General features: G+C 35.7%; 1 protein-coding gene across 2 annotated transcripts in view; it reads left to right on the forward strand.

Moving 5' to 3' along the window:
* The window catches only part of DCN (decorin), a 43409-nt gene that overhangs the window by 13499 nt on the left and 17046 nt on the right, over positions 1-12864 (forward strand). For both annotated transcript variants that reach the window (XM_034987853.1, XM_034987852.1), the window contains exon 3: positions 5220-5332. In XM_034987853.1, the coding sequence (XP_034843744.1) occupies positions 5220-5332 (113 nt within the window). The remainder of the gene's footprint in view (positions 1-5219; positions 5333-12864) is intronic.

Consider the following 12864-nt stretch of genomic DNA (forward strand, 5'->3'; position numbering starts at 1 on the left):
ATTCAGTGTGCACATTTTCAATCATCTCACAAGTATTAGAAACACTTTGTGTTACAGTTTGTGTGAATTAGGATCCAAATGAAGTACATATATTGCAATCATTTAAATAGCTTTTAAGTCTCTTTTAAACGATACATTTGGAAAACTAATATTTTTTTACTTTTCCTTACAGTTTATCTGTTGAAGAAATTGGGATTCTGTTGAATTGATTTCTTTTTTTTTAAGTTTTTATTTTAACTCTAGTTTGTTACTATACAAAGTTATATTAGTTTCAGATGAACAATATAGTACTTCAACATTTCCATACACCACCCTGTGCTCATCAAAACAAGTGCACTCCTTAATCCCCATCTCCTGTTTCATCCATTCCCCCATCCTCTTCCCTTCTGGTAACCATCAGTTTATTTTCTATAATTAAGAGCGTGTTTTTTGGGGGGGTGCCTGGGTGGCTCAGTTGGTTAAGCGACTGCCTTCGGCTCAGGTCGTGATCCTGGAGTCACAGGATCGAGTCCCGCATCAGGTTCCCTGCTCAGTGGGGAGTCTGCTTCTCCCTCTGACCCTACCCCTCTTGTGCACTCTCTCTCTCACCCTCTCTCTCAAATAAATAAAATCTTTTTTAAAAATTAATTAATTAATTAATTTTTGGGGAACAGCAGGACTGGTTCCTCTTCTTGATCCTTAATTAATTAATTAGTTAATTTCTTAAAAAAAGAATTTGTTTCTTTATTTGTCTCTCTCTCCTTTTTCTTCCCTTTTACTTGTTTGTTTCTTAAATTCCACTTAAGAGTGAAATCATTTATTTGTCTTTCTCTGACTGACTTATTTCACGTAGCATTACACTCTCTAGCTCCATCCATTTCATTTCAAATGGCAAGATTTCATTCTTTTTTATGGCTATAATATTCCATTATATCTATATCTATATAGATACAGATATCACATCTCCTTTATCCATTCACTAATCGGTGGACACTTGGGCTGCTTCCATAGCTTGGCTATTGTAAATATTGCTACTATAAACATGGGGGTGGGTGTATCCCTTTGAATTTGTGTTCTTGTATTCTTTGGGTAAATACCCAGTAGTGTGATTGTTGGATCATAAGGTAGTTCCATTTTTAATTTTTTGAGGAATCTCCAGCCTGTCTTCCACATTGGCTGCGCCAGTTTGTATTCCCACCAACAGGGCAAGAAGGTTCTTTATTCTCCACATCCTCACCAATGCCTGTTGTTTCTTGTGTTGTTGATTTTGACGGTGGTAAGGTGATATCTCATGGTTTTGATTTGCATTTACCTGATGATGAGTGATGTTGAGAATCTTTTCATATATCTGTTGGCAATCTGGATGTCTTCTTTGGAGAAATGTCTGTTTAATATATTCTGTCCATTTTTCTTTCTTTCTTTCTTTCTTTCTTTCTTTCTTTCTTTCTTTCTTTCTTTCTTTCTTATTTTTTAAAGATTTTATTTATTTATTTGACAGAGAGAGACACAGTGAGAGAGGAGCACAAGCAGGGGAGAGGCAGGCTTCCCGCCGAGTGGGGAGCCCGATGCAGGGCTCGATCCCAGGACCCTGGGATCATGACCTGAGCCAAAGGCAGACGCTTAACGACTGAGCCACCCAGGCGCCCCAATTCTGCCCATTTTTAAATTAGCATTGTTGAACCCATTTCTTTAGCAGACTTAGGCATGTACCTTGGACTATTTCTTCTAAATTGGGAGTTACATCTAGAGGCTTAATCAGATTCAATATTCATTATTTGCTTGATTGTTTTTGACAGTACTTATCCATAAATGAAGGTCTGTTTCTCCATGCAAGGGTTTATAATTGAAAATATATGTCATACTGAGAAACTGTACCATTGGATCAGTTACCATGTGGGACAGGAAGGATAGTATCCTTCAGACACATGTAGCCAAAAGTTCCTCACAAATATGTCAAAGACACAGAAGAAATTGAGAGAAATTTTCAGATGCAGATAATGGGCATATTTGATGGTAGCATTCATTCCTAAAATGTTTCTGGCCAACCAAGAATCAGAGAGAAAATTGTGATTATTATAGCCACTTGTATTCTAGCACTTCCGAGGTAAAGTAAGAACCATTATGAAAGCAGGATGTGAAGAGGTGATTGTAACAAAACATAGCAGAAAAGATCTTGAAGCCATGACCATGAACTTTTCACCATGGGACAGCAGGACAGACTATGTTTATAAATGAATCAATCAAAAAGCTACCTTTATGTGTAAAGTGGTAAGATCACAGGTCTCATGAAATACAGTCATTTGTCCCTGCTTTTCCAGAACTTACAGAAAAGAAAGAAAACTAAAGTGAAGGACAATACCTCATGAGTTTATATACAAACAGGAGTTGGGGGGGGTCACTGTTATCTGGTGTGGTTAGGACAAATATTTTAGAGGAGAGGGGTAAAGGGGTTGTTAGAACACTTTTAGGGGTTGTTAGAATGAAGCTAGAAGGATATGAGTGGATGGAATATTCCATAAAACAGAAATTATAGGAACAAAAACAAATAGTTAAGAATAAGCACAGTATGTTCAAGGAACAGTATAGATCAGCATCTTTAAAAAAATACACACAGTGTTGGGCGCCTGGGTGGCTCAGTTGGTTAAGCGACTGCCTTCGGCTCAGGTCATGATCCTGGAGTCCCGGGATCAAGTCCCGCATCGGGCTCCCTGCTTGTCAGGGAGTCTGCTTCTCCCTCTGACCCTCCTCCCTCTCATGCTCTCTCTCTCAAATAAATAAATAAAATCTTTAAAAAAATAATAATAAACTAAAATAAAAAAATAAAAAATAAAAAAATACACACAGTGTTTACATGTATATATGGCATGTTGGATAGTTCTAGAGTGAGGTCTCATACCATCTTGTTTTTGGTTTAGTTTAAACATGAGACACCTTAGATAAGTCATATAATTTCACTTGATTTCTGTTTCTTTACCTATAAAAGGGAGTATTGGACTAGTTTAGAAATTCTTTAATTTCTGGGACAAGTGAAATTGAATATTGAACAAGTCAATTTCTTATAAGGTCCAAACCAAATTCAACAAAATGACAACAACCTGCCATCTGCTTATTAATAATTGTTTTTAAGAAGGTATATTTAGAACAGAAGCAGAAGCTAGTTTCAGAAATGTGTGTATTCATGTATGTGAATATGTATGTATGTGTAATTTATATTAAAACTAATTTGATTGCACTCATTTTTTTTCTAATTTTGGTATAGACTGATAAGAACCTTATCATAGAGTCTATCTGATCAGCGTTTGGGAGTCATAGACTAGCTGTTACTTAATAGTCCTTCCCTTTGTGACATTCTAAGAACTCATAACTAGGATAAAGTCCCTGTTATACTCTGTCTATAGTTGTTGAGAAAGCTAGTTGACACCCCAATGCCCTGGCTAGACCTTAAATGTAACAGTATGTTATTGCATTTGATGTCAGAATAAAGTTTTAATAAAAATTCTAATATGTAAACTCCCTGAAATGGATACAAATTTACTAGTAATGCAGAGAAGATGGTAGGGTTATGATTTTAATCATTAAAATGACTTTCTAAGCACTAAAATGCAAAGATCACAAGCTTAAAGATATTTTTATGCCAAATCTTCAGAAAAAATAATGTATACAATTCACCCCAAGAAGTTCCTAAAATTCTAGGAAGACAGCATAATCAAAATTGTTAGCCAAGTAGATATATAATTTTTTCCTCTCCACATCTGAAATTTATCTGCACTTTGGCTTTGAACAAATGTTAAGAGAGTCGCTATGATTTAAGTTCAGTAATGTAAAAATGTAAGCATAAGTGGAAATTAAAACTTTGACAAAAAGCCCACGAAGTAATAATGAAATGTAGGCAGTTAACTTTTTTTCCAAATGAAAGGAAATGTGTCTTTTCTTGGTTGGAGAACACTAATTATCAAAGATTTGGCAGAAGTCTGCCACTCCTAATTGCATGAAATTATCAAACTGACATTTCTGAAAATGGCAGTGATTGTGACTACATAATGCAGTTAAATATTCTCCTACAAGATAGCTGTTTATCACTAAAAACACTTCAGTCTTGTCATTTCTCTGTGAACTGTTTCTGTAGTAAGTTCTTGGAATATACTTATGTATGTTTAGGATCACATGTATTTCGATATTTAAATTTATAATAATAGTTGATCTCTGAATTGGGTACTAGATTTTTTTTTCCCACTATCAACAGAGCCATGTGAGTAAAAAAGTATTTGCAGAGAACTTAGAAGGTAGGTGATCTCAGATACGCTTTCTGTAATTTTCATGGAAGACAGGAAGATAGCACGATAACTACCATGATAATTTAACAGTATATGCATATATGCATAAGGTTCAAAATTGGAAAGACATCTTCCCAACATAGCAATTATATTACCTGTTGCAATTTTCTTTTTAATTGAAAACTATAGATTGAATTATATTTTCTACGGGGATGCGGGCAATTTCTGTTTTTGTCCTGCTCTATTCCCAGGGCCTGATAAATTGTTGGTGTCTAGGAGGTATTCCATAAGGCTTTGTTGAATGAAAATGAAAGAATTCAAGTTTCAGGTACGATGGAGAGGTTGAAAAACCTTTCTGATTTATGTTATGCAATCTCAAATATAGAAAAGATCACATGAATTTGAATCAATAGAATAGAAAATTTCTACTTAACATCCTACATCAATATGAAACAAAGCCAATGGAAGAGAGAGAGTCATTTTAAATGTAATCTGTGGCAATGTTGGGTTAGGTCAAACGGGCCTTTGATGATTTGGCTAAAGCTGTTCTCTACTAAATGGTATATTTATGTAGAAAGGTATAGATTTAGAAATCACTTGCACTCAACCCTTATCAAAGGAATTATTTTCTAAAGCAAGAACAATGAGGTAAAACCCTAATGTGCCCTGAGAAACTTGAGCCACTCCCTTACAAAATATAAATTTTAGTTTTACACAGAGAAGTAATTACATGGGGAAAATAATGTAGTCAGTGTATAATTTAAAAAATATATATAACATTTGACTTCTTTGGAAAGGATAAAGCAGATATTTTAAACTACAGCTGATATAATTCCTAGAAGAAGAAAAAATATGGTAGTGGTAAAACTTTCATTGCAACATTGATTTTTTGTGAACACATCCTTTGTGATCCTGTGGTCCTGTGCCCCTTTTACTGACTGCACATTGCTTTTACTCTCACACAAGGTCTGGAACAAGTGCCCAAAGATCTTCCCCCTGACACTACACTGCTGGACTTGCAAAACAACAAAATAACCGAAATCAAAGATGGGGACTTCAAGAACCTGAAGAACCTTCATGTAAGAGTTCTTTGTTTGTTTGTTTGTTTGTTTGTTTGTTTGTTTGTTTGTTTTTGAGTTGTAACAAGATCTGACTCACAGGATTTTTCAAAACAAAACTTAGGTAAGGCCAAGAGTACTATATGGTAATAAATAAGCACGGAAGCATTTATTAAATTCTTTATTTAGGAGGTAAGAGGGGAGCAAAACATCATACTCATTAATCCCTAAAAAATCAGCCAATCTTCTTACATATACCCCATATATCTTTGGTCTTTGCATCCTAAAAAGTACTTTATATCTTAATCTTCTCTTACGTCATGAATAAAAGTCTTTATTTTCCTAGTTAGAGGGTACTTCAATATTGGAACAAAATACAAAATGGGTTACTGATCTTAGTATTATTTTATTTCTTTTTTTTTTTTTAAAGATTTTATTTATTTATTTGACAGAGAGAGACACAGCGAGAGAGGGAACACAAGCAGGGGGAGTGGGAGAGGGAGAAGCAGGCTTCCCGCAGAGCAGGGAGCCCGATGCGGGACTCGATCCCAGGACCCCGGGACCATGACCTGAGCCAAAGGCAGTCGCTTAACCAACTGAGCCACCCAGGCGCCCAGTATTATTTTATTTCTTTTGTCTTCTTTCATTAGTTTTCTAAGAGGTGTCAGTGTTATAAAGCCTCCAAGATTGACATCAAGAGAAAAAGGGATAACCATCCATATTTTACTTAGTAAATATAATTCTATCTTCATATCTATATATCTATATCTTGCTTTGTATTTAGGACAATGCATGCTGCATTCTTATCTGTATCTGTGCTTTGATTGTGATTTTTACTTACCTCTACTCTATTATGATGTCACACATCCAGTCTACCAGACAGGATTCCAGCAGAAAATTGGTGACACTCTCAAAAGCGTTCACAGAGAAGGCTTTACTGAAGGGATGATTTACAGAGGGATATAGGAACCAACAAAGCATTATGAAACACCCAAGCCCACCTTGAAAAAGGCAGGGAGCTATAGTCCTACCTCCTTATTTCCTGTCAGCGTCTCCTCTGACTGAACCTAACTGGGGGCCGGGGATCAAGGTCATCTGGGTGAAGCAGTCCCAAGAGTTTATCTTCCCAGGACATAGAAGAAGATCACATAGAACAAAGAATGAGTAGAACTATAGTTGGAAGAGGGTGTGTTATAAATGGAGGATGACCAACCCAATCAAATAGGGTTTGGCTTTGCTAAGGCCTTCTGTAAGAGTAAATGCATTGTCTTTTCAGGTAGGGCATCAGAATCCCTATAAACTGTATTCTCTAGTCCAGCTCTCTACTTGTGAGATAAATAGAATGTAGTTTCCCCTCAGAATATCATTCCACATTTAGTATAAATAAGCCGGCCTTCAATGTCAAAAATAAATACTACAAGTCTCATTGTCTCTGTATTCTACTCTGGTAGACCACGCCTGAAGTATTAAGTCTGGTCCTGGGCAAGACATTTTAAGAAGGGCATTAACCTTTGAGTATCCTCAGAATGATCATCATGAGGATAAAGAATTTGGAAATCATGTCTTATAGGCACAGTTGACAGAGATGTGGATGCCCAAATTGAGTGAAAAAGGTCATGACTGATGTATTTGAAGTGCCACGCTGGAAAAGAGAAATTGAATTTACTTACTTTAACTACAAGATGACAGAATTGTCCTCTTGACAATTGAGTGGAAATTTTAGGGAAGCAGAGTTTTGCTCAGCATTAAAAATAACAATGCATAGCATTAGAATTTTCAGAAAACAATGGAGAGAATTGCTTAGTTGTGAGTGACTTATATGTAGGGATAAATTTACAGCTTCTTATGATGAATATCATAGAAATACATTTTTAAGGTTGGGAGCATATTAATCTCACATCCATTTAGTTCTTGCAGCCATTATAGAAAATAATTGAAGGGATGTATAGTAAGAATTGGCAATACATATAAATATAAAAATAATTCATCTGGCTGCTATGTATTAGAATAAGAAATATAGATTCAAGGGAAATAATGTAAAACTGGTGATCATATGTTATAGAGTTAATATAATCAGGACAAGATTTAGTTATCAACTTTCTGACAGCTAGGATGAGAAAAACAATAAACACCCATTAGGAGAAAATGTACCATATTTTTAGAAGGTTGCAAAGATTTTTCCTTAAGATTTTAAGATTCTCTGTGGAACAATTAATATAAACAAAAGCAGCATATAAAATTTATTGAAGTGTCCAACAATAGAAGCCCAGTGTGATGTAAGTAGTGAATGCTATGGGCACCAAGAAAGAGACAAGTCAGACATATCCTACATCAGGTTACCAGTTAGTATTTGAGAGAATATGGGACAAAGGGTCTTAGAGGATTAGCAGAATTTTGAAAGGAAGAGAAGAAAAGAGTGTTTTCTCTACAAAAGGAAAGGACAGGCAGAAGAAAATAAACAGATATAGGAATTGGCTAGAGTGAAAGACACGGGCTAGAAAAAGTGAGGATAAGGCTTGAGATAGAGATCTCAAATCTTGAACCAAAGGGATCCATCTCCACTGATAGGATGCCAGGCCTGAGCCCCAATTCATGTTTTCTCTGCCTTCAGAGTGTTTTCACTGGGAGTAAGCCAATGGTGATACCTACAAGGCTTGCCAATGACTATTTAAACTATGATTGGATATGTTAAAAGATTAATTAAGAAAAGATTATTATTATTTTCAATGAACTAAAATTTAAAACTTCATTTTATTTTTATAAGTTTACCCTAAAGCTATTTTTTCTTCTGTTTTTTAATTTTATTTTATTATGTTAGTCACCATACATTACATCATTAGTTTTTGATGTAGTGTTCCATGATTCATCATTTGCGTATAACACCCAGTGATCCATTCAATACGTGCCTCTTTAATACCCACCACCAGGCTAACCCATCCCCCACACTCCTCCCCTCTAGAACCCTCAGTTTGTTTCTCAGAGCCCATAGTCTCTCATGGTTCATCCTCCCCTCGATTTCCCCCCCTTGATTTTTCCCTTCCTACTATTTTCTTCTTCTTCTTCTTCTTCTTTTTTTTTTTTTTTTTTAACATATAACGTATTATTTGTTTCGGGTACAGGTCTGTGATTCATCAGTCTTACACAATTCACAGCGCTCACCATAGCACATACCCTCCCCAGTGTCTATCACCCAGCCACCCCATCCCTCCCACCCCCCTCCACCCCAGCAACCCTCAGTTTGTTTCCTGAGATTAAGTCTCTTATGGCTTGTCTCCCTCTCTGGTTTCATCTTGTTTCATTTTTTCTTCCCTTCCCCTATGCTCCTCTGTCTTGTTTTAAATTCCTCATATCAGTGAGATCATATGATACTTGTCTTTCTCTGATTGACTTATTTTGTAAAGCTATTTTTTTAAGGAAGGAAAATTCGCTTACTCTAATCCTAACTTTCTGTATTTTTAAGTATAAGCTGAATAATTTATTTAAACTCTTCATAGCCTTAAATAAGAGATATCTGGTTTCTGTGACACTCTCATTAAATCTGGCATTTGTAATAATATGTTCTTTCTTTTCCATGTTTCCTTCTCAATATGTTTTAGGCAACTCCCATCTTGGCAATCTCTTTCTTTCTACTTCAAAGTATACATTGAAGAGAGGAAGAATTTATTAGAGCTTCCAACTGTTCAGAGGATGTTAAACTGCTATTTTTCTCTTACTCTTTCATTCATGATCGTTTCTACCCTTGTTATTATGCAAATAAACATTATAATTTCAGCCAGGAAAGCCACACTTGAATGAAAAAGAAGATGAGAAATGAAACTTCAGCAAAGACTAAAATAGAAAGGATTTAACAGAAAGTTTCCTCTTTTCTCAATAATTTTATCAATTTAGACTGTGTGTCTCATAATGAGTAGTACATGCTGTGCAAGAGTAGTTTTATACTTTTTTTTTTTAAAGATTTTATTTATTTATTTGAGAGAGAGAGAATGAGAGACAGAGAGCATGAGAGGGAGGAGGGTCAGAGGGAAAAGCAGACTCCCTGCCAAGCAGGGAGCCCGATGCGGGACTCGATCCCAGGACTCCAGGATCATGACCTGAGCCGAAAGCAGTCGCTTAACCAACTGAGCCACCCAGGCGCCCGCTAGTAGTTTTATACTTATATGTAACAGAAAAACACAATTATCCCATGAAATAATGGAAAATTAAGTATTATAATGTCAACATTTAATATCTTTCCTTTGAATTCATGCTTAAAAAATCTAGTCAGGAAGGTTTTTTTTGTTAACTAAAAATAAAATATTGTCAAAGATTTAATAATAGCAAACACTTGTTTAGCAATTACTATATAGTAGGCTTAATACCTATATACACTCACTTATTTAATTCTTAGAACCATTCTTTTGAGGTAGACACTCTTGATAACCCCTTTATACAGAAGAGGACACTCAGGTACAGAGACATTACTTGTTTATAGTTTCTTGTTCATAGTCACACAGCAAATAAGAGCCAAATCTTGAGGTCAAAATTCAGGAGCATTGTGAATTGAGTCCATTAATTGCCGATAAATATGATAGTAACCATACCACCCGTTAAAACAATACCTGATAGAGTGTAAACCCTACATAAATGGCTTTGGAGAAAACTGTACATAATATTAAGTCAGGTTTCAACATGTTTTTCTTCCAATTTTATTGAAATATAATTGCCATACAGCACTGTGTAAGTTTAAGGTGTACAGCACAATGACTTTGTATATTGCAAAATGATCACCACAATAAGTTTAGTTAACATCCATAATCTCCTCTCTCTATATATATATATGAAAAGAAAAAAATGTATTTTTCCTTGTGAGGAGAACTTTTAGGGCTGACTCTCTCAGCAGCCTTCAAATATGCTATCCACAGAGTTGGCTATGGTCATCATGTTGTACGTTACCTCTCCTGTCCTTATATACCTTATAAGGGGAAGTTTGTTCCTTTCGATCACCTTCTTGGATGAAGGTGGTGAAAATGCTTTTATTCCTACTTCCATTCCATTTCCATTGCCAGTTGCTTTTTTCATCACCTCTCCGCTGCCTCCCAGGCTAGATTCCTTTTTCTTTAGTTACCAAAGAAGTAGGTAGGGCTGATTTTTGAGGCTATGCTTCAATTTTATTTTAAGTGGTGCTCAAGGCATTTCCTGCCCCCAAGCAACAAGTTCTCTACTCCTCTGACTTCTCTCACCTCTTGGCAAAGTCATGATAAACCAATTCTGCTTGTCTTTTACCTTTTCTTTTCTTTTTTTCTATTTTTACTTTTATGTGCATTTATTTGGGGCAGAATTTACTCCCAGGCCATAAATTTTTGTTTCTTCAGTTTCTTCTGGGATATCTTTTTCCTCTGTGCAACCTGCTCTTCTGGTTTAAGACCAATCTGCTTTTTCAGCAAGGATCATCTCAGTGCAGCAGGAAGAGCTCCCGTAGGGAGGGCTTCATCGGCCATGAGCCCTGTCAGTTCAATCCTGCATCTTGGGAGCTTTGTTCACCGGGATGTGCTCAATGGCCAGAGAATCTACATCTAAACTCTTAAGTTCTGCATGACTCTCTGCATTTTTAAGCATGTGCAGTAAGAATTCAGCACTATTTTGGGGCCACCTGTGTCCAGCCTGACTGTTTGGCCCTGGGCACACCTACCAACTGAATGGCTCACGTGGCTTCTGCAAAGTGACATCCTTCAGACCCTTGGTGGCTTTTCTGATATGCATACCCTTGATGGCTTGGGCAGTTTCATGTGTGTTCTTAAAGTGAACACAAAGATTTGAACGGCTTGATTTGCATGATTTTGTAGGATTTTCTGGGTCAAGTGAATAGCGAACCATTTTCAGAGATCCCCTTGGGTTGCTTACGGGAAGAGCTTTCTCCTTTTCATCAGCTGATCTCCTGAGGCATTCTCCCAGGCGTTCACCTTTGACTCTTTCTCTGGTTTAGTTGGCCTAAAGAGGAATTAGATTTTGTTTTTGTTTGTCCCATCTCAACATCTTGTCATGGCCTGTTACAATTCTAAGTGTGCTTTCTTTAATACATATCACTGTGTATGGAACTAACATCAACCATCTTTAAGCAATACTGTATATACACAAATAACTTTTTTTCACCTGTGGATTTTTTTTAAGGTGGTTTTATTACAGCAGGGGGACAGGACCCGGAGCAGAAAGAGCTGCCTCACCTGTGGGTCTGTTTTCTGTGAAGTTCTAATCCATATAGCTCTTAAGATTTTACCTCGTTATGACTAAAATTTGCATAGTTTATTTATGTTTCAAATGTATTTTAATTTGAAAGCAGGAACGTTTTCCATTGGACTGAAACTTTCAACCTTAATTCCAAAACACACTAGTAGTTTTGAAAGGCAATGCCTTTTGAAAGGCACTTTGCAAAGAAGTCTATATACATTATCATGTACCCCCTGTAGGTGCTATTATTATTCCCACTGTACTGAAGAAATAATTGTAGCAAATGTCATACTACCCCCAAAACTTAACAGCAGATACTACTATGGCATGCTCACAGGTAGAGGCATCATCTAGTTATTATCTAGTAAAAAAAAAAAAAAAAAAGCAATATTTTATTAGCTGAAATGGCTGATCCTTCATAATAGGTTTCATATTTAACGTAAAATAAGCAGATTTTTCAGACCATGTTAAATGCATTTAATGATATCAAGCTTTCAGAGTTTTTTTCCATAGATGGCCATAGAAGATCTTCTCTTTCTTCATAATTAAGCATCTGCCATTTGGGGTGTCTTTCAATGACACAAGTCCTCTCGAACCTCTCCTCTAGTGCTTGCTTTTACTAATTTCCTGGACATTTTGCTCATTAATATTAATTTCCTATGACTTTAACCCTCATGAGATTTTTAATTTTCTGTAATATTCATTGGAATTTCCTGGGATTTTGTTTTAATCAACCCATCATCTTTTAGGATTAGCTGAAAGATTGTTACTTATAAGAAGTTTTAGTTAGTCAAATAATGTGAACTACATGAGCATATACATGGGTCAACTAACCGGCTGTTACCTTCAGAAAGTATTCCTGCATTTCTGACACTGGAAGTTCTCATTTTTTAATTTTTTGTCCCTATGCCTTTTCATATATGCACATAAGTGCACTACAATTGAAAAAAAGGTTTCTTAGACCTTGAACAAATGATCCTGAATTCCTTAGGATTAATTGATAAGAAGGCTTAGAATAATAATAAGTGTGGTTCTACAGACATACATATCATTGGAAGAGAATGAGGTGTCCAAAAATAAGTTTAGCAATAGCTATATGTATACCAGTAATGAATGAGAAGTAATTTTCTATATTAGAAGAATGCAGAAACAAAAATTTAAGAATTACTAAAAATATTAGCATATTTAGCTACATAAAACCTTTGTATGTAAAAAGGACAAAAACAGAAGAAAAATGTATTTAAGGCTCTGCATTTCATTTTAACTACATCTTTATTTTCTGTAAACCAACTATTAAAATATATTAAAATTTAATAAAATGAGAAGTATTGTGATCAGGTAGCCCTTTC

The sequence above is a fragment of the Mirounga leonina genome, unplaced genomic scaffold, assembly GCF_011800145.1.
Source record: "Mirounga leonina isolate KUSES-001 unplaced genomic scaffold, KU_Mleo_1.0 Mir_418, whole genome shotgun sequence".
Classification (NCBI taxonomy): Eukaryota; Metazoa; Chordata; class Mammalia; order Carnivora; family Phocidae; genus Mirounga; species Mirounga leonina.